Source organism: Pleurodeles waltl, chromosome 5 (assembly GCF_031143425.1).
Source record: "Pleurodeles waltl isolate 20211129_DDA chromosome 5, aPleWal1.hap1.20221129, whole genome shotgun sequence".
NCBI lineage: Eukaryota > Metazoa > Chordata > Amphibia > Caudata > Salamandridae > Pleurodeles > Pleurodeles waltl.
In genome coordinates, this window is record NC_090444.1 from 1,757,463,963 (window position 1) to 1,757,484,606 (window position 20,644).

The window sequence follows — 20,644 nt, forward strand, 5'->3', positions numbered from 1 at the left end:
TTCTACTGGCACCATCCACCCCGCCCCCAACTCCCTTAAATAACAAGGGAGAACACAAGCCTTGCTGGTGCGTAGACAGCTGCAGTTTATTGAACATCAAACATTATGGATCATAAATCATCACAAGTCAATGGTGATTAATATGAGCCATAAAACATTCAAATTTGATAACTATGGGACTCATTATGAACATGGCGGTCCAGACAGCCATGCCGGCGGTGACGGAAATCCCCACCACCGGCATGGCGGTCTGGACTGCCATATAATAAACAAAGGAAGACCACCACAGACGGCGGCGGATTTCTTTATCCGACAGGGCAGGGCTGCAAGCAGCGCAGCCCTCCGGATAAAGAACCCTTGTTCCTCCAGCCTTTCCCTGGTGGTTCCCCCGCCAGGGAAAGGCTGGCGGAAAGGGTGCTGGGGGCCCCCCCGGGGGGTCCCTGCACTGCCCATGCACTTGGCATGGGAAGTGCAGGGGCCCTCGTGCACAGCCCCGTCGCGGGGGTGCTGCTGCACCCGCTGAACTGTGGCATTGATGACGGCTCCATGTGGAGCCGTCGGCAATGTCCTGGCCCAGCATTCCGCTGGGCCGGCTGGCGGAAATACTGTTTCCGCCCACCGGCCCAGTGAAATGTATATTATAGGGCCGGCGGGGTCTTCTACGGGCTGGCGGTCTGTGTTTAGACCCCCAGCATGAACACGGCAGGGAATCCCGCCGTGTTCATAATGACCCCCTATGTCATAAATCATATGCAGTTTGTCTTCAGATCACCTTGTTCCAACCATAAGCCCTTTGTATCCTGGTCCTAACAGCACTTTGCAGCACAGCCCTTGTTATGAGCCACCCACCACATTTTAGTGTTAAGAGCTGCGGCATCTAGGCTTTCCTTGCTACCGAAAACCTGCTCTGGCAGCCCTTTTGACCTTGCCTCGCCTGCAAGTGCTGTGCCCGCCTGGCATTGACCCTTTGTTGGCCATTCACTTGCTCCCAGTGTCCCTGCTGTGAGTACTCTAATGACGCCGTTCAAGTGGCTCTTCTTCATGGCCTACTGTGCTCTCATTATGCTCCAGCCCAGGATGCAAAGTTTGGAGAGCTCCAGCATGCCTAATGGGTGAAAGCGCCTCAACAGCTTTTGTTACCTGCCCCCGCCAGTGCCAAGCACAAACAGACTGCAGGCGCTCACTGAAAACACTTACTCGAATAATACTGCACCAGTTCTGGCAGGGTGGAGAACGTGAGCCGGGGTGAGATGTAATACCCTCCCTGGTCCAGCGTCCGTATCTGATAGTGTTTGATGACGCTACTGTGGGCCGTGTTCGCATCCCTCACTGACAGCGACAGGGCACCTGAAAAATAAACGCAAGAGAAAATACATTGCACTTATCACAGGGTTATCATAAAAATATTACTCAAAATAAATGATTGAATAATAAAATAAAGTCAGGGTTTGAACCAGGGTAAGCGCTATTGAAACGTTGCATCAAAATGTGATAATTTGACAGGCTGGAAATAAGTGAATTCTTTTGATAAGGAAGTATTTCATAAGTTCATCAACTAATGCACTCTTTTTATCGGGTGTGCTGAACTATTGTGTTGATCTTGAGATGCTCACAGGTGAGAAGTGCGCTTTACAAATGCATTGATTGATTGATTTTATTTTATTACAATATTTATTTATTGTATCAATAGCATGTATACATATAGTAGGTCTATGTGTATTCAAAGCAGTTTACGTTAAACCATAAACTATAAAGTAACAAAAAACATATCCCTTTTTGTAAGAGATATCTCACGTTGAGCATGTAATTAATTCTCTTATTACTGGGTATTAACCACTAGCAAGTGGATATGGAGAAATCAGATGTCACAAACACTCTGATTCATTATTTGATACAGTTCAAATGCTTTTTTGAATGTATTAATCCCATGGAGTTAGCAAACTTTCACCGACTCTTTAAATGGGATTGTTATCCCATACCAAATCAGTATTTGGAAATGGGTGTGTTGCAGGCATCCCTACAAATACCATATTGGTTTGATTCCATCATTGATTTGCAATCGAAAATGGTATAGAAGAAACAATGGTTCCTCGACCAAAAATGCCACAATTAATATATATGTACCAAATGGTCACTTTACTCAAAATTTACATAAGACAGATATTTAAAAAACATTTGTGATGGCGCAGTGGGTGTCCTCGGTGTTCTCATGAAGGTGCTACTCACGTGTGACAGTAGGTGATCAAGCGTGTGTACAGCACATTTCTTTCTATCGCGTTTGGGTCCATATGTAGTCAACCGAAATACGATTGTACATATAAAGAAATGGGCCAAATTGTTCTTGTTTTTTTTTTAAAATATCTGTCTACATGGAAATTGATTAAAGTGACCATTTGGTAAACATAATAATTTTATTTTTGGTTGCCAGATGACACTTGGGTTCCCATGTTACTTATAACCAAAACCGGCGGCAAAAAGAGTAAATAATTACTGACTCCTGAGTTGGGGTGGTAATGCATACTGAAAAGAGAATCAGAATGAAAAAAAACCAATGTGATTTGGGGAGTAGGCAGTGGTCCAGGAAAGCACTACCAACTATCAAACAAACTTCGAGATAAATCCTAACTTTTTTTTAAATGTAGGTCCGTTTTCTTTAAGAAAATCAAGCTGAATTTTTTAAGTTTTCTTCTTTAAAAAGGAATCACAGACGTGGTGGTTTGCTAACCCAGCAGGCCACCATCCCTGTGATGGCCTTTGTTAGAAATGGGGACTCTAGTTGGCAAAAGTATACACCTGTGTCCAAATAGGGATCACAATCCTAGTCAGGGTAAATCACACACAATCCAAATTATCCTGTGCCCACCCTCTGGTAGCTTGGCACTGAGCATTCAGGCTTAACTTAAAAGGCAATGTGTCAATTATTTGTGCAATAAACCATACAGTAACACTGTGAAAACACCACAAAAATACATCACACAGGTTTAGAAAAATATAAGATATTTATCTGGTTAAATTAAGGTCAAAACGATAAAGATTCAATAAGCACAAGTTGAGATATCACTTTTGCAATATTAAAAAGGGTCTTAAATCTTAGGAATCAACAGTTGTCTATTGTTTGCACAACGTACGTGGTTTGTGCCAAAAAATAACATGCACGGAGGCAGCAGAGGAGGAGATGCGTGGGAAAAGTAGGGTGTGCGTTGGATTTTCCGGTGCGGCGCAGGCGATGTGTCGTTGCTTTCCACGCTGCATGGGCTTTGCGTCAATTTCCAGCACGCAGTCTTGGTTCCTCACTGCTAGGCGGGGATCTTTTTGATGCCCAGGGACTATGGGGAAATCCTGGGCGTGCTGGAAGAAGTCACAGGCATGGCGTCGATCCGGAAGGGCGATGCATCAAATTTTCTGTTGCACGGCAGGAGCTGCGTCATTTTCCACTCAGGGAATCGGGCTGCGTCATTTCGGTTCAGCTCTGCGTCGATCCGGAAGGGCTGTGCAGTGAATTTTCTGTCCCAAGGCAGGCGCTGCATCGAATCTTCACTCAAGAAGTCAGGCTGCATCGTTCCGGTTTGGCTGTGCGGCGATTTCTTGGTCGCAAAACGGCTGTGCAACGTTTCCGGCAGGCTGTACACCGATTTTCGGCGCACAAGGAGTTTCTTGAAGAGATTAAATCTTTTTGGCCCTGAGACTTCAGAAAACAGTCGGCAAGCTCAATCCAAGCCCTTGGAGACAACTTCTCAGCAAAGTCAGAGGGCAGCAGGGCAACAGCAGGGCAGCAGTCCTTCTCTGCAAAGCAGTCCAGCTGAGTCCTTTGGGCAGCCAGGCAGTTCCTTTTGATATGTTGCAGGTTCAGGTCCAGAAGTGTCTGAGTTGGTGGGGTTAGAGACCCAGTTTATATACCCAAAGATGCCTTTGAAGTGGGGGAGACTTCAAAGAGTGGTTTTGAAGTGCACAAGTTCCCCTTTCAGTACAGGTCTGTCTGCCAGGGTCCCAGTAGGGGGTTTGGCAGTCCACTGTGTGAGGGCAGGCCACTATCCTTTGAAATGTAAGTGTCAGGCCCTCCACCCTTCCAGCCCAGGAAGACCCGTTCAGTAAGCAGATGAGTGCAGTTGTGACTGAGTATCCTGTGTTTGTGGTTGTCTGGGTGAAATGCACAAGGCAGCTGTCAACCAGCCCAGCCCAGACGTTGTTTGGAGACAGGCTGTAAGGCACAGATGGATTTTAAGTGCAGAGAAATGCTCACTTTCTAAAAGTGGCATTTCTAAAATAGTAATATAAAATCCAACCTCAACAATAAGCAGGATTTTCTATTACCATTCTGGCCATACTAAACATGACCTGGTTACCCCTTTCTGATCAGAATCTACCACTTAAACAGTATATGAGGGTAGCCCTAATGCTATCCTATGAAAGGAGCAGGCCTCACAGTAGTGGGAAGCGAATTTAGGAGTCTTCCCCTACCAGGACATATAAACCACACATGTACATGTCCTGCCTTTTACCTACATAGCACCCTGTCCTAGGGCCTACCTTAGGGGTGACTTATATGTAGAAAAAGGGGAGTGTAAGGCTTGGCAAGTACTTTTAAATGCCAAGTCGAAGTGGCAGTGAAACTGCACACACAGGCCTTGCAAGGGCAGGCCTGAGACATTCTTAAGGGACATTGTTAAGGGGCTACCTATGTGGGTGGCACAACCAGGGCTGCAGGCCCACTAGTAGCTTTCAATTTACAGGCCCTGGGCACATGTAGTGCACTTTACTAAGGACTTACAAGTAAATCAAATATGCCAATTGGGGATGAACCAATGTTACCATGTTTAAGGGAGAGAGCATATGCACTTTAGCACTGATTAGCAGTGGTAAAGTGTGCAGAGTCCTAACCACAGTAAAAACAATGTCTGAAAAGTGGAGGGAGGCAGGCAAACAGTTGGGGGATGACCACCCTAAGGCTGTCAGGTCTAACAGCCTTGAATTGTAGTAAGTCACAATTTGCGACCTATTTCATTCATATTAATTAGATTACAAACCACTACAATTCGGAATTTTACAGACCGACCTATATGTACACAGGTCACTTTGTAACATTCTTTACTGATTGTAAAAATACTGATCACAGTTTCTGACCAGTATTTTGCACCCAGATATTTGCATAACTGGTCCATAGTTACTTGGCTCAACGTGTGCTCACACACTTGTACTTGTTTATAAGAAATTCTGATGATTTATGGGGAACCAAAAAAAAAACCTGTGGTATGTGCTATTTTTAGCACTGAATGTTTTAGACTACTTGTTGACTGACTAACAGTCCCAGTAAAGGCTAAGTAAGCTATACTGTCTCAGTAAATGTAATGTTCTAGTGTTTTATTGAGTGCACTAATACCAACACAGGTGTCCTGGCACTAAGAGACAGCTATAGACACTAACCTAAAATAGCAGTAATCCATGAAAGTGGCATACATGGCCATAGGGTAATTACAGCCTATACGGACAATTCTTCAATGCCTCCTCAAGTGAAGAAGTGCACACATTTTACATAACATAGGAGACAGAGAATTTAATGATTTAGCAGCTGGCCACTGAAAACCAGTCAGAACCTGAACAAATCTAGGCAAAAAAAGAAGGAACGCATCCTGAGAGTGAAGAAGGCGAACAGGGACATGCTAAATGTATTTCTTAGACAGAGTAGACTGAAGTGATGGATGGTCCTTTTCGCTGCTGGGATACAAAGCAGTGTGTCCAAGGCAGTGGAGGCAGAGGCATACCTAGGTCATCAAATAGGTATTTTTGTAACTACATTTTAGATGTGCTGAAGCTTCTTCCATACACCCAAAGGGATTTCCAAGACAAGGGAGTGACAATAGTTGAGACAACTCACAATACTTGCCTGGACCACAATCTAGTGGGCTTATGTAGGAAGGAGTGAGACAATTACCTTAACCACAAAAGGAGAAAGCAGCTGGGGGGAGTCAGATGGTTGGCTTGTTTCTCCAACAACAAATTAGCCTCCAAGAAGAAACCAAGATCCTTTATTGTCTTGGCTGACAAAGATGGTAAATCTGAGTAAATACATTAAATCATCCATCATCTGTTCGCAAACATTGCAGAGTACCCTGTCCGTCAAGCTGAAATTCTGCCAGCTCTATTTAGAGTCGGGCTCATTGCCTTGTTTCCACTGGTGGTGCACCCACTTGCTCTGCCAGTGGAAACCTTCCATCAACAGCACAAAGGAATCTGGGGGTTGGTGTAATTACATTGGACTGTCTACCCTATTTAGAGCGGTCAGTCTGATGTGCTCTTTTTCAGTTTAGAACCACTAGAGGATGGAGAGGATGTGGCATAACATCAAGAGCTACTGACTTTAGAATTGGGGAATTGGGTTTGAATCTCGGCATCAGCTGAACGTCTTGTGATTCTTTGGAAATCACATAATCTCCCTGTGCCTAAAAAACAAAAATGAATGTGTGCTTGTGTAATGTAACAAGTGCTCATGTAAAGGACTCCGATACCTTTGGTTCGAGTTCCTGCTATATAAAAATGCAACAAAAAAAAATAGGTAAAGCCTGGCAGTCCTAAAAAGAAAAATGACCCCCACACCCTTGGAGAAACTCCCAAGGTGTCAAGTTCATTAGTATTTTTTTTTTAGAAAACCGGTATGTGCAAGTTTGTTTTTCTAAAACAAAAACATTTGTAGAGAGGCCGCATGGAACATAGCAGCCACTCAGCAAACTTTAAGTGACTTCAGAGGAGCTGCTGTGGTGGGATCTCTTTGAAAGCACAGAGATCCCTGGAAGGCCGGTGGGCACTTCTAATTATGGTGGAGGGTAGTCCACCAAGGTGGTGGTGGTAATGGCCTCTGCCACCCTGGCAGATGGCTGGCTGCTAGCCCAACTTTAAATGAGCCCTATGTATTTATATGTAACCTTATGTTGCGGTAGCGTTAGTCTAACAATAGAAGACTATCTACTATTCTATATGATTTAAGTACTTCTGGATAACAAGCTAAGGCTGGTGTATTGCTAGCCGGAGGACAGATCACCAAGTTCTGCTTTACCAGCAATGAGGAGGGTTGGGGGAGAATTAGTTAGGACTGCTGGCGGACCCCAAATAGGGTGAAATTCATGTATATTGGGTTCTGCTGAAAATGCTTGCCAGGGCCTACAATAAAACAATGATGAATTGTTGTATTTGCCTTTCCTTTGGAAGGATACTGCAGTACGGTGTCTCATCATGTGTTGAAGAAGTAATAGTAAAAGATTAGCAACCTAAAACAAATTAAAAACAGTTAGCTACTTAGGGCAGGAAAATAGTAATTCTTGCCACTCCTGCAGCCCTATTTTATCTCTATATTCTGATATATTTAGTCTTTAATTTAAAGGATATAAATGGAACTATACTGCCAAGCAAAACAAACTGATTAAACAAATCACACTTGACATAGGGCAGCCAAGGATCAGTGCCTAAAAAGCATATAAAAATATAAACCGTGGTCTCTGCCAAATGTACGGAATACCTGTGTCCAAACTCTCTGAATTTCATATATATACTAAGTATAAATCTCTGAAAACATTATGATGCCCATATCTTGGCAGTGATATCCACAGTTGAAAAGTGTGTCATAATCTACATCAATATACAGAATAAAGAAATTGCATGACATGGTGTTTCTAGAATCATGTTTCTTAAAACAAGTGTTGTCAATATCCTAATTTTCGAGGAGCACCTGTGCAGGACTTTTAAATAAAAAGTTACTTGTTTCTTGTGAAGTGTATTTGTGCTTGTTCAAATAGATTTACAGGACAGTAAGGCCCAGTGTACATAGCAGTATTGGCTAGCAGGCTAGACCTTGATAAAAGGGGCTTGTGTATGGGGCTTGTGGAAAGCTCTGTGTAACATGACTTTGTCCACCTGTTCCTACCAGGGCAAATTCAGGAGTGTGTTATTCCCATCTCTGTCTGGTTTCATTTGCAAATAACAAATCAATTGGTCCCACCTGGGCATGTTTCACTTTCTCTGATGAGGAAGGTTCCAGGTTTGTTGCCAACAGCCATCAAGTATCGTTCTGCATCTTTCCGGCTGACAGTTTTAAAAAACCATCTAGGAAAAATATAATAATATTAGGGTATTTTCTTAAAAATGCAAATGTCATATGATTCTAAATGTTCACATGAGTGGCATGGGGGTGAATGGGTATTTATTTATCAATTCTGAATTACTGTCTTGACTATGAAACTGCTCCCCCCGAAAGGATTACGAATGTGTGAATAGCATGGTGTTTTATCTTGCAAGACGAGTGTGAAACCCGGGGATAAATTGGGATCAGTGTAAGAGAATACACTAGCAGGATAGAGGGAAGAGGGCACATTTCAATATGAGCTGTGGCTGTGCTACCACCTGTATGACCAGGTATCCCACAGATGTATACTGGTTCTCCCCCATACTGAAACTAGAAACTGTGGGCTCACCTTCGGTAGCATGTCCCGAGTAGCAAGGCAATGCCCAGAGAAAACATGTGAAGTGTTCTTTGTAACAGAAAACAATACAGCTATGAAATCAAATGAGACATGAACAATAATGAGGGAAACAAACAATTGGGCAAAAATAGATCCATGTTAAAAAGAGAAAGACAGACAACTTCAAAACATACTAAAGCCCATGTAAGGAATTTAAAGGGGCAAGGGATGATTACTCTTGAGTAGGCCAGGATGTGACGTTAGAGTGAGTGGAGCAGTTTACTTTCTGGGTTAGAAGGGAAGTACTGATAGAATCCACTGCAATGGAACAAATTAGAGTTCTATATCCATTGAACCTGTGCTGAATCAGGATGGGAAAGGTTAGAAGATGCAGGGATCCAGAAGTCCAGTGGGGTTACAGCTCCAGCTTGTAAAGATATGTGTCAAGGCCAAGATTTTGTGTGCTACTATGTGATGTGCATCAGCTTGAACCACAATGGAGACTGGCTTGAAGAATCACATACCAGATGCTGCAGCAGCGATAGGCTCTGAATGGCCGAAGGAGCATCCTGCTGGTGGGGTGCAATGCTTCTTCGGCAGATGCAGGTTCAACTAAACTGCCAAAGATGATGTAGGTTCCAAACTTTGGTAAAGGCAGTTTACCAAAACCCAGTTTTGCCTGAGAACTGCTTCTACTGAGCTCACTACTCTTTTTGCAGGCAGTCTCTTCTCAGCAGGTCATTCTGATCCTTGAACCTTTTTAGAAACTAGGCTTCTAGAAGTAAGTTCCCCAGCGGGTAAGATTTCAATCAAGTCCACTCTAAAATGTTCCTGGTGACTTAGAAAAGGAAATTTTATCCCAGTTTCTAAGCATCAAATTCTTGAAACCTCTGGAGAGTTGAGTCAGAGACTGGGGTCACCATGATTCATTCTTCCTCCCTTTTCTGTAATAAGTTACTGCTGCACTTGTAAATGGAAAACTGTCATTTTATCATTTAAAAAAATGAAAAAGAGCATGCTATCGGGAGATGATTCCACTCCAATTCATGAAAAAGTCCTCAGACTCAACACTCTCACTTTTAATGTAGCATGATGTAGTCTCTGTTCTGGAAGTCTGCATTGCATGGCAAAAATTCCTCAAGAAGATTTTGCAGTTGACATGAATCCCAGCTCGATCCATCTTTAACCTTTCAAACCCAGTACAGTCATGAATGCCCCAGATGTTCTATCTCATACTTCCACATTATATCCCAGAGAGCAGTGAAAACAGAACATTTAGCTTGGCCCCTTTCTTTAAATATAAAGAATTCGAAATTTCAAGTGAAAAAACGAAATGGAACTCACTAAGGCCTTCCTTATGAGACGGCCTGTAATCTTGATGGGTCTAGTAACTGGGTTCAACAGCCCCGTCGCTATTACAAGATGCATCACAACTATACAGTCCCAGGTCTATCACTCTGACACTTCCCTGCTCCAAACAGTCAGCATGGCTGGGTGAGTCTCCATGGGTAAATGAGAATTAGCAGGGAATTATATGCAGCTTTTCTAATTCTCTAAGTACTTCCTCCACTCTGAGGGAATCCTCAGGGTACAACTGAGGTCATTGGTAATAGGGAACTTCAGGGGTGGGGGAGTGACAGCCAAAAAACCCAGGCCACTCATATTGAAGTTTTGAGCAGATGGACGCCCCTTTGCCAGCACTGCAGTTTTCCCTATGGAAGCTAGAGTCGTCGCACTTTACTGCAATGAGGTTGTCTATAAATAATCGTGCCCGCATTAAAACTTCATCTTGTCGGACACCAGCAACCACTGAACCAGCCCCTGTGCCGGTCGTGTCACCCAAGGCACTGCCTCCACCCTGTTCTTTCCACTTGCCCCTCTGTTCCCCAGAATGTGTAAGACTGTGCAGAATTAATAAAGAAATCAAGATCACTGACTAAACCAGAGCAGTTGTATTTACACACCGCTAATGTAGCGTAACAGGGGCAATACAAGCAGTGTTTGAGGTTCAGAAAAGGCAATCTGCCACATTGAAAGTGGGTGCCCGTAATGTATACGTGGAACCCATGAAAATGCAAATTCCAAGTGAATGGGGGAGAGGAACTCTCCTTCTGGGGGATATAGCGAGAAGCAACCAATCCAGCTTTGAATGTGCAAATTGAAAATGGGTGCCTTCAAACATAAAGTAGAAATAAATTCATAAATATGTGGCGTTAGCATTCGAAACAGTTCTTTTTGCCAGTGCCAAGCTGTTTGATTGAGGATTCGGGCCTATGCCTGTTGGATTGCCTTTGGGCACCACACATCACAGCTGGAACTGAGGGGCCATGAATGGAGGATGCCAGAGATTATTCTGAACCGTTTTTAGTCCCTGAAGATGCCTGTAACTTTATGGTACAGCCATTAAATGGCCATGTATGTGCATGAGTGTCATGATTAACTCCTTTTCTTGGATTGGTCAGTGATCCTGGGTTGTCGTATAATATTTCAGAGGTGCCGGCTTGTCAGGAGTCATCCCCGTTTACCCTAGGTCATTCCATTTCTGCTCACTCCCTCTCCATTCTCTGCGAAGTGGAAGCAGAACTCAGGGGTTACAGTCAGGAGCAGCCTTTCAAGTTCCAGATATCTGCAAGAAGTTGTGCGTGGCGAGGGCAGAACTCCCATCTGATTGTTAGCACCTATTTGCCAAACTGCATCCTCACCATGAGTCAGAAGCCCTCACCACCATTGTCTCTTTTATCCAGACCTTGCATTGTGGAATTATGGCAAGTCAACAAGGTGGCTTGTGAAAGTTTGTCACACAAGGGTGGGCGAGGATTCATGGCCACAAAAGTCCCTGACATCTCCTGACTGTCTCAGAAATTGCAATGTTAGCTTTCCAGGGCCACAAGGCAACACAAAATATTTTGTCAATTTCTACAAACTGCAAAGCAATGGATTAAGATACACCCTAGTGCAGCTACAAATTACATGATAACACTTACACGCCAATTTTTGTTATAGATAGTTCCCTATAATGAAGCCTTAGATGCCCGTTTAGAAAAAATGGCACAATACATACAATGCTGATCACCCAATATAAGCCAATTTAATTTTAAACAAGTTGAAAGAAAAATAAGTAAAACTTAAAACCTACTTTTCTACTTCAATGGATTTCAATTTTGCAAAGTATTTGCTGGGCGCAGCGCCTTCTTTCCCAGAGGAAAGAGACTTCACAATCATCCATTCTCCGTTACTATAAAACAAAAAGAGATGTTAAAGTGTGAAATGAATACAATGTTTGTGAAATTTGTATTTACAATAATATTACATATAATCCAAGCATATTACTATTTTGGGTTGGGGGTGAAATCTACTCAGCTCGCAGAGTTTGTAGAGTTTTTCCCACTTTGCGCTCTGCTTAGAGGGCGGAGTTCAGAAAAAATCTGCATAGCGGCGCATGAGCAAAGAAAATCTTATTCAAGACCACCGCCCGGCAAGATTTCTCAATGCGGGTGGTCGCAGATGATTGTGACCGCTCGCGTTGAGAAAACTTCTGTTCGCGTTGAAAAAGCTGCCGCTCAAGTAGAAAATCTACTCGAGTGGCAGAAAAGAAGCAGCGTCCTCTTCGCTACGTATGGAGTCACTGGGGCTGATTTTTCAGTGCAGGACAAACACCTGGTGCTAAATATCAGCGGCACTTGCAGAACTCCGTGTAGCACGGAGCTTTTTGGGCACTTTGCATCGCTCTGCATAGCGGAACTCTGCAAACTCCACCCAGGGCTAAATGCTATATCAACCAGCATAGGGCAGAGAGAACTTTAGAAAACCATCATTTTTTACTAAAACACTGGTGACTGTAAAATGCAGACCCAACAGTATGAGATGCTTTAAATCGGCACAGGCCTCACAGGTCATGAGAAGATTTTCCAAAAGGGCAGGAGGACAGTGATATAATGTGACATGGTATCATAAGGTTATTTTAGCAGCTTTTTATGGGCAGGTTATTGTAGCCATTGGCCTGCAGCTTGCGCCCTTTAGCCTAGTAACAATTAATTTTATTTTCTGAGCAGAGGCTCTCTTCTGCTGTAATGTTTTATTTTCCTTCACCTCATACACCTTTAGAACAGAAACTGTTCCTGGTCTATTTACTCAGACATTCTCATTCTGTGCTTTTCTCAAGGCTGTCTCCAATATGTTGTCAGTTCAAAGTGGAACACCACAATCTTTGTCATTTCACGAGAAACATACGTGTTCTCACATTAGGCCAGGTTTCTCGAACTACAGCTGTTTTATTATAAAACATCCCTCTGCCTCCTATATATTAAAGGGAGAGATCCAGCCAGAAAATTGCCACTGTATGCTGTCGCTTCCCTACAGCTGTCTGCTGAGACTTGGTGTCTTTCCATTCACATGAGAGAGGACTCTCAGTAGACCAACAACCCTCTTCACTACTATCATAATCAGGTATGGGGGATGGTGTCTTCTTAGGGAACCTGAAGGGCGGTTTAGAGCTAACACTGCTGTGCTCTAGTAGTACCTTAGTGGCGTAGGTAGGAACTCTGACACTTAGCACTCTGACACTATAGTGGGACTTTTCTTGTGTTTCACTTTCCTTGTCACCACAGTAGTATTATTCTGTTTTATCATCCTAACCATTGCAGTACATGCTATTTTATCTAGAACGCAGTTGATTCAATAAAATATATTGAACCGATTTCTGCTTCAGTTTGACTTTGCATGTGTGAGACGGATGTAACTGAGAGAAAGGGATGAGATCTGTTGCAACACGATTTCCCAGAGAAATCAGAATGTCATATGCACAGCTCCTACAAATCACAGCCACTTTTAGGTGCTGGTGAGGTACTGCTAGCTGGCTGGAATGGTTAGGCCGACAGTTGTCACATGGTGTGGAATTGGACTCAGTTCCCCACAGCCTGGGAGTGCTGCCACCCGAATCCAGCAGTCTCATTTAGAATAATGACAGCCAAACATGACAATGGCAGTAACCCATGTTGCATCAAGTAAGGTGTTCATTACAATTTTTTGGTTTATGCTAAATTGTGTAGAAGATGCTGTAATTAGCCAAATCTGGGTTGAAAGTGTTGAGGGGAAAACATGAACGTTCAGGTTTTTTCCAGATGTGTGTAAAAATCTGGTATGATGTATCCTAGAGACAATATCTAGAACAAGAGGAATACTCATGAAAATCTTTGTGATAACAACAAAAATCATGCACTAATTTCATATTCTGGGGTAAAAACCTGTAATGGTGTGATAATACCGCATCCAGTATTTTTGGTAGGGGATCAAATCACAATTACAGCTCATCAGCGGGCCAAAAATATTTTCTATATCGGGAATCTTTCAATCAATGTGTAACAAAACATTTGGTATCGCTGGCTGCAAGAGGGGGACTCTGTATCGAAGAAACACATGACAACTTCCATTTCACTGGACTCTAGTTAAAGATTCAATTAAAAGCTAAGAAGGCCTTGTGGAAACTTCTATTTATTTATTTAAATACAGACTAGGAACCAGCTGATTCCCACTTCAGCAAGCAAAGTTCCTAATTCTTATGTGATCACAGGCATAAAAACAACAGTTTTTAACCCCTATAATCACAAGTCCATATACCTAGGTTGTGGGAAATAGGATTTTACCCCTAAGTACTCTAAAGGGTAAAAAGAATGATGCAGTCTTCGCAGTCAGTTGAAATCTTACCAAAATAGCCTAAAATCACAGCTGTCTGTCACAAAAAATTGGACCTGAAAATTAGATGACAGGGTATGGAAGGGAGGAATGTATTTCTTTTACCCCATCCAAAAGTTCCCATCATCAAGGACCGAATTGAAGTAAGAAACCTTTTCTTTAGATGAAGTACACTTTAAGATATTTTAAAATTATTTTAATCTACACATGCACTTAAGTCTAGGCTTGTGGTTATGCCATTAAATAGTACTACTGCAAAGTGAAACAAAACAAATGTAAGTAATTCTATGTGTGATGCCATGAGTTCTGAAAATGAAGTCTCTTTTTACTATCCCTTTACGCACCGATTTAAGGAGAGAGTATTTCAAACCAATGCTAAATAAATTTGGTGTTCAAACATGTAAGGAAGGATTGTACCAACTTGATGACTTTTGTAAATGCAAACAATTATTTGTAATTGTACTGGTCTGTTCATTTAGAAAGAAAAGTTTAAATAATTATGTCTATGTGTGGAGGTCCACCGTTCTGTTTTTAAGTCATGCAATATAATCTATGAATTTGTATGATAAATAAGAATGACTTTATGCATGTGAATTGATGGTTTTTAAACTAGATTCATATGGTTTTCCTTTGGTTTTGAAATTAGTCTACATGACGTCTGTAAGTGTGATTTTTAGTTGGAAACTGAAATCTCAGTCACACATGAGAAGACACCCTGTGCACACTAAGGGAGCCCGACATTTCTTTCACTAGAATTTGTCACCATTGAACACAGATTTTAAATTGAGATCCTTGATCTTTTATGTAAAACTGTATCACATCATACACAATTATGCGCCAATTTACCAATGATTTGTTTCTGTGCAACAGAAAGACACATATCTGTTAATTTACACGTTAAAGTCTTGCACTCTTGATTTCTACCCCGAAAGAAAATATCCTTCATTAAGAATATTTAATAAGTTGATATTGCTGCATAATTTAGCAGAAACTACAGTTGCTTACTCAGAGAGAATTTTTACTTTTTCCTCTTTGTGTAGCTGAAGGTCTTGGAGGTTTACAGGAGAATAGTCATATAACGCCACAGCAAAAGTTTCTGTAAATACATAAACACAAATTTAGAGTTCACCAGTACAGAGTCTGCTCTCTCCACTTTATAGGAAATAGAGTAGGAAAGAGAAAACTACAATTACCTATCACAGCCCTCGGTCATGTTTTAGGTGAAATCCCTTTCATATGTTAAAGAGTTTAACTTAGGACAAATAACCAATTGCATTCATGATACAATGCCAACAACCATGCATGCATTTCTCAATGGAATCATGGTCAAGCTTTACATAAATTGTGCAACTGTGGAGAGCAAATATTCAACCAATAACATCAATATTGTACAGTAGACTAGATAGTGAGTGTAGCAATCGTAAGTAAAATGGCAGCATTAATATTCTGGAAGTGGACCATACTAACATATTTTGAAAAGGCAGCAGCACTTTTATTACCATTAAAATGAGAAAGTGGTTGAGGCTATGTTGGGATATATTTGATTCTTGACACAAATTTAGGATTAGGGGCCATAAAGTGCTGAAAGCAATGTAAAGTAAAGAAGATAAATAGTTATAACAGTTAAAAAGAGTACCATATGTGCTAGATGCAGTAGACTGGGCAGTGCTTAAAGTGTCGTAAATCAAATCCAAAACGTATCAGCTTTGAACATAATTTCACCAACAAAGTTTTGTAAAGGTGACACATTTTGAAGTTTCATAAAATCGTGGTTGTCACTTTCACAAAACATCAACTAAAGGCAAATGGAGATCTGCAGAAGACTGCAACCCCAGGTTTTAGAATTGAATGTTGACTAACAGTCCATATATCTGTACCTCTTAAGAAGCCAAAACATTTTTGTAACACTAATGTCTCAAAAACTACTGAACAAATTTACGCCAAAACAAGCAAAGGCACTTGGCATGAACAAAGTTTCATTTTCAAGTTCAGTGTTGAGCATGTTTTACCAGTATCAGAAAGCAAAATGCTGCTTTTTCAACTCTACCTTTGAATGTTCTCACCCTTGATGGATTTGCGTGAAAACATCAGGAATAGGCTAAACATTATAAGTGTCAGCCAACTATGAAGCAGAACCGTAATTGTGTGCCTATGTTATTTGCAAATTAATATTTTGTTGACTCCCCTTTAACTTTGACCCCTCTTATTGGATCTGCTTCAAACCTGAGATCCCTGAACTGGGCTTAATTTTCTAACATCCTGCCAAATTTCATACAAATTCATTACACAACACCAAAGCAAAGTTATTTGCACATCAAAAGATTTTACCACATCTTAAACGTTGCTCCCTGATAGATCTTCATTAAACTTACATAGCACACAGAAGGATAAACAAGCCATATCTGCCAAATTTCACCAAGATTCATCAACTGAAGCCACAGTTATTAGTAGTGGTGAGCAGAACCAGAAGCGAGTCCTATCCCATGCTGCAAAATCAGAGTGAACTGCACCACGCAGCACACCAGACGGTGCTGGTTCTCGAGTTGGTTTGGCTGCCACTTGAGTAGACTGTCTACTCGAGCTGCAGCTTTCAGACCATGAACAGTTGCCGCACTGGGAAAATCTTGCCGGGTGCCCTCCTAGTGCCCAAAAATCATGCCAGGGGATGCCAATTCTCACTCACCAACTTACCATTGATGAGTCGCGCACAAGGTGGTTGGCGGAATCTGGCAGGAACTTTGTGTTACAAGCGTAATGTGGAGTGGCCACAATTCCACCAGCTCCACCGACGGAGCAAAATTTATCCCAATCTCTTGCCATTAGTAAATTAACACTTTTTTATTGCTACTTTTAACTATGCCCCCAATCATGAAGCAACACAAATTTAAATATACCAAGAGTAAGCTAGCAAAGTATCTGTCAACTTGTGTGTAAACAGTGCTAAAGTTATAGGCTAATTTAAAACAAAAAAAAAAGTTTAACTGGCAATCTATCTCTAACGTTTTAATCCTTTGCAGACCACACTAATTTCTTTAAAACTCACTGAATAGATTTCTAACACACAAATCAAGTCCTAGTTTCATGCCAAGTTTGGTGTATGTCCGTTCAGTGTTTTTTTTTTTAATGGAGAATACTGATTCTTATGGGAGTTAAAAATTCGAAGTGCCACTTTATGCCCACCCCCTATTTAGCTGGATTCCCCCCTTGACAAATATGTATGAATCTTTGCATCTAGAACCCAAACCAGTAAACGTTTTTGGAAAGTTTGTTTAGATTTGTCAAAATGTACCAAAGTTATTAGAAAACCAAAAAGTCTTTTTAATGGTAATTGTTACTCAACCATAATTACACACTAGCTATCTATCAACTGTATGTAATGCCTCAATTACTTTTGATTACTCAGATTCTATCTTCCCCACTGAAGCCCTTGTTAATGTGAGGTGTACGCACCTCCCTGACAGACACTCGTCTCACCACCTAGAAAAGAACTCATAAGGGTCCTCAAGAAAGCACTGCCCTGTTATGGCCCCATATAAACTTTATTTTCACTGAGTTAACTGCTGAGCAGACTACCCATTCTGAAAACCGTATTAATTTCACTCAGTTTGGGAGGAAGGGGCATAGGGCCTGGGACAAGGAAGATGGAATCTGAGTAATGGAATTACCAGTAAGTAATGGAAGCTCATCCCAATCCTTACTGACTAAGAATACTTATGTGCTGTCAAAGAAAACAAACTGAAGAATAAATGAATAATGAGCAAAGCTTGTTGAGTCCCTCCAGCACGGTTAACAACTTTCTTTACTCGCAGAACCCAAATCTTAACGGTAGTGAGAAATGAATGAAAAGGGAGAAGATTAAGTAGACGCTGCACAAATATGCTGCAATGAGGCACCTCTTGCTTCTGCCAAAGAAGCAGCCATGATTCAGGTAGACCTTCACATCACCCCTCAATGAGCAAAAAGAGTTGCCTTTCTGTAAACTCTCAAAATAGTGGATCTTAACCGTTTGATGACAGGAAGGATTTTTAGGAGCATGTCTGGCTGGACCAAAAATCACCAGAAGGAAGTCACATAATCTGAAATTGGCAGTATGGTACACATGTGTGGAGAAAGCCATAAGTGTGCTCAGTATGTTCAACCATTTTTTCCAAGGTCGCTGGGTTTGGGAAGACATTTTGTGATCTCCTTTGCACAATAAAAATTAGTATTAATTTTGGGAATCATCCCTGACGATATAAGGGAATCAATTGATGAGGAAAAATCTTGATGTAATGGGTTATAATAACAATCCTTGTGCAGAGGAGTTAACTGCAATAATGAAAACAACAACTTAAAAGATAGAAACTGAGCTTTATGGAAGGCATCCAGGAATAAAGAAAGGTCCCAACTAGGAAAAGAGGATTAACAAGAAGGTTGGGGCTAAGAAAAATATTTATGTAATCTGGAATCCAAATAACCCATTTCCTCTCAGTCTCTCACCTTAAGTTTCTCTAAAGAAAGAAATAGCATTAAAGTGGGAATAGAAAAATGCAAGTCAATTAATTGCTGAACAAACAGGATTAATGTGGGAGAAGCATTGTCATGTCTAAGGGTCTTAGAACTGCACCAAGAATGGAAAGACCATTGATAGATGTAAACCACCAAGCTGCAAGATGACAGGAAGCTTGAACGGCTATAGCCAACTGGCTGATCAATACCTAATTACTAAAGCCTCAACGTCTCAACTTCCATAGTAATAACTGAAGTCTCTGGACAGATTCTGGTAGAAGGACTGGAAAGCTGAGAGGCAAGGAACTAGAAGGAGAATCCATTCCTTAAAAGTGCTGCCATAACAGGGGAGTGCAACCCATTATCTTCCCAAATGGGCTACTAGAATAACTTTTCTTTTGTCTCTCCAAATTCTGGCTAAACAGAGGAGGTGCACCAAAAAGAAGTTAGAGAGCATCCACTATCTAGGCTTCCTCATCCTAGAATATTATGTAGAACCAAGGAAGCAAGCCATTTTCACTTGAAGCAAATAGGAGTGGAAGGGGATTCCCAAGCCTCTTTCGGGATTACAAAGTCTCTCTCATATGGCTAGAAAGTCTCCTTAGAAAGACAATAGCTCTGAGAGGAAGGGAAAACATGACTCATGGCATGTGCAATCCCATTGTCCACCACTCTGATATACACCACTTTCAGGTAAAATAAATATTTCTCTGCCCAACAACAATTACAGACAGCCACGGAGGCTAGGGATATAGATCTGGTTCCCGTCCAGTTATCAACATGTCTTGGACAATGTGTTGTCTGTCCTCACAACTACAGACTGCTCTTGGTAAGACAACTCAAAAGTCTAGAGAGCAAGAAAAATTTCTGTTATGTCCTTCCAGTTCAAAGAACTGGTTGAACCTTCCTTCAAACAACACTCTTTGGTACAGAGGTTTCCCAAAGTTGCTTTCCAAGCAAAACGAGAAGACTCAACTGTGGCAATACCAGGAACTAGAAGAAGCAATGGAACACCCCTCAAAAAGTTTTTGAGAAACAACCATAAAAGTAGCACTTTAGGAATCTTCGAAAGGAGGGAGAATAGGAACATCTAGGGAAAGAGAAGCAGGTTTCCAATACTGCAGAATGCATCTGGATGCCATACCCAAATGTAGTCTTGCTCAGGATAGTACAGATAGTGTTGCATCCAAAAGGAAAGCTAACACCATTAGTCACAGTGATAAAATCTACCATGTAATTCTGAACTCTCAGCCACATTTGAAATGGAGACAATTTTGACTCTAGAAGAATCTGAAGGTAATATTGCATTTTGGCAATTAAGAGTTTTGCAGCAGAAACATCTTCTCAGGATCCAATTAGAATCTTACTGATCCGAGTTGTAGGCCAAGGGATGTTATGAGATGAGATTTTGACTGATTTATCAGACTGTCATGCTGGTGTAGAAGGCTTCAAATTCAGCAAATTCTTTCAGCACCATAGTGGCTGAACTTGCATGAATCATCCAGTTGTTAAGCTATAGATGTACAACAGTTCCCTCGTTCTGCAGAATCCCGACTAGAGGGGGTTTGGATGAAGACAAGTGATGTTGATTTCAGACTGAAAGGAAGTACATGAAACTGGAAAGGAAGATCCTTGATTGGGAATTGAAGATATTACTAGAGCCTGGGTTTGACTGAGTATTTAAATATGCATCCGCAAGGTCCAGAGAAGTCATGAATTCCCCTCAAACGACTAGAGGAATGATGCATTGCCATCTTTTTATCTTGAAATAAATCCTTAAAAATTAGAGATTGGCCTACTGTTAAGCATTCTTAAACAGTGTGTTCTTTTCCGCTAGGAACACATCAGAGTAAACACCAAGGTCTCCATCTTGAAAAGGAACTGGGGCTACTACCTACTTGTTCAACAGATCCTACATGTTGCATGGAAAAGCAAGATTTTTATTGCTAGGCTGAGGCGGCTTTATTACTCTGAAGCTAGGATTTCCTAGAACACTATTCTATAACTTTAGTTTATCA

At 41.5% G+C, this 20,644-nt stretch overlaps 1 protein-coding gene across 1 annotated transcript in view; it reads right to left on the reverse strand.

Moving 5' to 3' along the window:
• Positions 1-20,644, reverse strand: part of BLK (BLK proto-oncogene, Src family tyrosine kinase) — a 380,194-nt gene that overhangs the window by 153,397 nt on the left and 206,153 nt on the right. The window contains exons 4-7 of the mRNA XM_069236157.1: positions 15,144-15,234; positions 11,584-11,682; positions 7,988-8,091; positions 1,198-1,347 (exon numbers count right to left, since the gene is read on the reverse strand). Coding sequence (XP_069092258.1) covers positions 1,198-1,347; positions 7,988-8,091; positions 11,584-11,682; positions 15,144-15,234 — 444 coding nt within the window. The remainder of the gene's footprint in view (positions 1-1,197; positions 1,348-7,987; positions 8,092-11,583; positions 11,683-15,143; positions 15,235-20,644) is intronic.